Below are 4,121 nucleotides of genomic sequence, written 5' to 3'. Positions count from 1 at the left end.
TTGTTTAACAACAACGTAATAGTGGCAAGGATGTAAATTAATTTTGCTTTCTAACCTTTTCAACATCCTTTTGTTTCACAGTGTGGTTTCCTCTCTGGGCCAGTCAGTTTCACTTTATGCCTAGCAAACATATGAGATATGAGGTTAAATCCTAACCACACATTTTGTTATTTACTTGTGATTTGGAAAAACAGATCTGCAGAACCAAGTTATTCAACTGAAATTATAAAAATCTAATTTTTTACACATAAAATTACCTGTCAAGATGACTATGATTATTCATTTCACAATGGCCCATTTTTCAAGTTCCTCACCAGCCAATAATAAAAGAAATAACTAACTTGAGCTTTTGGTTTGTTTCTAACCTTTGGCGAGACCTTTAAGGGCAATCAATACCTCAATAATTGCAGTATGTCTGATCTTTGTATGGCTGTATCAGTTACAAAGGACATTCTGCAATCTTTAAACTCTGAATCGAACCTTACCAAAAAAGCAAGATTCCACGCATGTTTTGTCAATTAAATGTTAAACTAGCTCCTGCTCCTCCCGCCGCCCTGAGTCACTGCCTGCGCAGCTCGGGCCGCTCGGCTCCCCGCGCTCACCACCGGAGAGCTGAGCTGGAAAACGAAATTTGCCATTTTTCAAAATACTTGGCATTTGTACAATATGGCAGACATCGACAACAAAGAACAGTCTGAACTTGTTCAAGATTTGGATGATGTTGAAGAAGTAGAAAAAGAAACTGGTGAAGAAACAAAAATCAAAGCGCATCAGGTGACTGTTCAGATGATGCAAAATCCTCAGATTCTTGCAGCCCTTCAAGAAAGACTTGATGGTCTGGTAGAAACACCAACAGGATACATTGAAAGCTTGCCTAGGGTAGTTAAAAGACGAGTGAATGCTCTCAAAAACCTTCAAGTTAAATGTGCACAGATACAAGCCAAATTCTATGAGGAAGTTCATGATCTTGAAAGAAAGTATGCTGTTCTTTATCAGCCTCTGTTTGATAAGCGATTTGAGATCATTAATGCCATTTATGAACCTACAGAAGAAGAATGTGAATGGAAACCAGATGAGAAAGATGAAATTTCGGAGGAGCTAAAAGAAAAGGCCAAGATTGAAGATGAGAGAAAGGATGAAGAAAAAGAAGATCCCAAGGGAATTCCTGAGTTTTGGCTGACCGTTTTTAAGAATGTTGACTTGCTCAGTGATATGGTTCAGGAACATGATGAGCCTATTCTGAAGCACTTGAAAGATACTAAAGTGAAGTTCTCAGATGCTGGTCAACCTATGAGTTTTGTCTTAGAATTTCACTTTGAACCCAATGAATATTTCACCAATGAAGTGTTGACAAAGACATATAGGATGAGGTCAGAACCAGATGATTCTGATCCCTTTTCTTTTGATGGACCAGAAATTATGGGTTGTACAGGGTGCCAGATAGACTGGAAAAAAGGGAAGAATGTCACTTTGAAAACAATTAAGAAGAAGCAGAAACACAAGGGACATGGGACAGTTCATACTGTGACCAAAATAGTTTCCAATGACTCTTCCTTTAATTTTTTTGCCCCTCCTGAAGTTCCTGAGAGTGGAGATCTGGATGATGATTCTGAAGCTATCCTCACTGCAGACTTTGAAATTGGTCACTTTTTACCAATAATCACAAGATCAGTGTTATACTTTACTGGAGAAGCTATTGAAGATGATGATGATGATTACGATGAAGAAGGTGAAGAAGCGGATGAGGAAGGGGAAGAAGAAGGAGATGAGGAAAATGATCCAGACTAGGACCCAAAGAAGGATCAAAACCCAGCAGAGTGGAAGCAGCCGTGAAGCAGGATGTATGAGGCCCTGAGGATAACCTGCACTGATCTGCCTTCTGCTTCCGTGGAAAGGATGAATTTACATCATTTGACAAGCCTATTTCAAGTTTTTTGTTTGTTTGTTTGCTCATTTTTGTTTTTGCATCCTAAAATAAAAATGTCATATAATTTTAGTTCTCAAAAAAAAATGTTAAACTAAAATAATATGCCACAAAGAAAATAATCCCAGGACATATATATTATTATACACAATTCTTCTTATTTTCTGAAACATGAGCACTGTCACAGTTGCTATATAACATTATGAAATTAGCCTACTTAATTGTGGTAAATTTTTCTAATAGTTAAAGAAATATGAGTTGCTTATTCTTGTCTAATTTATCAACCATTCCTATCCCTTTCCATTGAAGCCAGGATTCCAAGTTCAGTTTTTAAATTAACTTTTAAATCTGGTGTCCTTATGAAAATATCTAATCCCCATCAGCCTTGCACACACAGAATTAATCTCCATTTATGTTGGAATACCACTGAATCCAAAACTTCCTCAGACAAAATATCATTTACTTCTATGATGTAAAATATGTCTATTATAAAGTCAGATTGTTTCTGCAGAAAGTCTATGAGGGCATAATACTCATTATGACACGATGGCCATAACACACTTCTGTGATCTTTGATGTCTTAAGGTATTTTTTACTTTTCCTGATGTAAAAAGGAACCAAAATGACATGCCCTTTCTGAATACTCAAGGTGGGAACAGATTCTGAAAGTCTTAGGTTACTCTAGAGTTAAGAAATCACATAAAGTTGGATCATTTGAAATTTACTCCTGGCCGTTATTTCCAATAAAGGGTAAAGCTAGTGGGAAATTTTCAGGAATTGTTTTTTGTTTTTAATATAGTAATATTCAGTCTCAGAAAAATGATAGTGAAATTAATACCTTTGTTTATCTCAAGTTTAAAAAAAAAAAGAGTCAAATTGATCCTACAAGAGAAATATTTTGCCTTGAATAAAAATAAGAGAAAAGCACATTACCTATGTCCCATGCACCCCAGTCGGTTTGACTTGTCTTCACTAGCCACTTTTCTGTACTGAATCAGATGTGACCAGATAAACGACGATGAGTATGATCAAGTCTGATGCTCCAATATTTCCTATCAGGTCTGGTCTTAGTAGTTTCTTATATTCTATTCAGTTCAAATTAACGACAACATTTTCTCCATTCTATGTGTAAAATAATAAAAAGTACTTTGATATCTTTACATTTTATTTACTTTAACCTTAAACACTGATGGGCTGATGTGTCATAAATATTCACCCTCTAGGTTACTGTAGGACTGTTTGTACTGCACTGGCTATACTGTAATTTAATAGTTTACTTGTCTACTTTCCTTTGAACTAGGAGTTCCTCAAGGATTAGAATGTATGCAGAGACTATGTCTTATTCATCTGTATAAACTCAACATCTAGAAAAGTACCTCACTCACAAAAAGCAATAACAGTAAGTGCTTCCAGATAAATGCACTGGACAGTCAAACTAAATGGATAATGATATGATACTAATTTAGAAACAGAATAGAGCAGTATGGAGAGTTATTAGAATATACTTTCCAGCACAATCAACTACAGGTTTAGCTTTCAAATTTGTTACCTACTAGCTGTATTAATTGGACAAATTATCTGGCTTTCCTAACTTCAGTTTCCCTTCTTTAAGAGGAAAACGGTCATGCCTGCTTTTGAAGATTAGTGAAAGTGAAGTTGCTCAGTCATGTCCAACTCTTTGCGACCCCATGGACTGTAGCCTACCAGGCTCCTCCATCCATGGGATTTTCCAGGCAGTAGTACTGGAGTGGGTTGCCATGAGAATGTATATAAACCATCTATCAATGAGTGGAGTTCACAGTAAAGCTTTCAATAAATGACAACAAAAACTAAAGAAACAAATATTTCTGAAAGAACTATTTCTTTTCTCCTACTCCCTGTTGTTAATAAGAAACCAGAGGTGGCAAGATGGCAGAGGAGGAGGGGGATGTGGAGTACATCTCTCTCCACGGATACATCAGGAAGATACCTTCAGACACAGAAGTGCATGCAGAACACCAGCTGAAAGTGGACAGGAGGACCTGACCAGTGGCAAAGACTGTACAGAACCAAGCAAAACTCAGTAGGACAAAGGAACTAGGGGGAAAAACAGGAGTCTAAGTAGGGCTGGTCCTGCCCTTGGCGTTGGGGAACTGAAGCAGGGGCCCGATCCCCACATCAGGGCAATTGTCTGAGTCAGAGGAGAAATATTTAAGGT

General features: G+C 37.2%; 1 protein-coding gene across 1 annotated transcript; it reads left to right on the top strand.

Annotated features, from left to right (window-relative positions):
* LOC102169913 (nucleosome assembly protein 1-like 1) lies at nt 652-1,996 on the top strand. The gene has a single exon (XM_013968259.2). The coding sequence runs from the start codon at nt 667-669 to the stop codon at nt 1,786-1,788; it is 1,122 nt and encodes a 373-aa protein (XP_013823713.2). The 5' UTR covers nt 652-666; the 3' UTR covers nt 1,789-1,996.

This window comes from Capra hircus, chromosome 2 (genome assembly GCF_001704415.2).
Source record: "Capra hircus breed San Clemente chromosome 2, ASM170441v1, whole genome shotgun sequence".
NCBI classification, from domain to species: domain Eukaryota; kingdom Metazoa; phylum Chordata; class Mammalia; order Artiodactyla; family Bovidae; genus Capra; species Capra hircus.
The sequence above is the reverse complement of the archived record's forward strand: the minus strand, read 5'-3'. Positions and strand labels throughout refer to the sequence as shown.

Coding starts and splice junctions, on each gene's coding strand:
- LOC102169913 (XM_013968259.2), top strand. CDS start 667: ATGGCAGACATCGACAACAAAGAACAGTCTGAACTTGTTCAAGATTTG.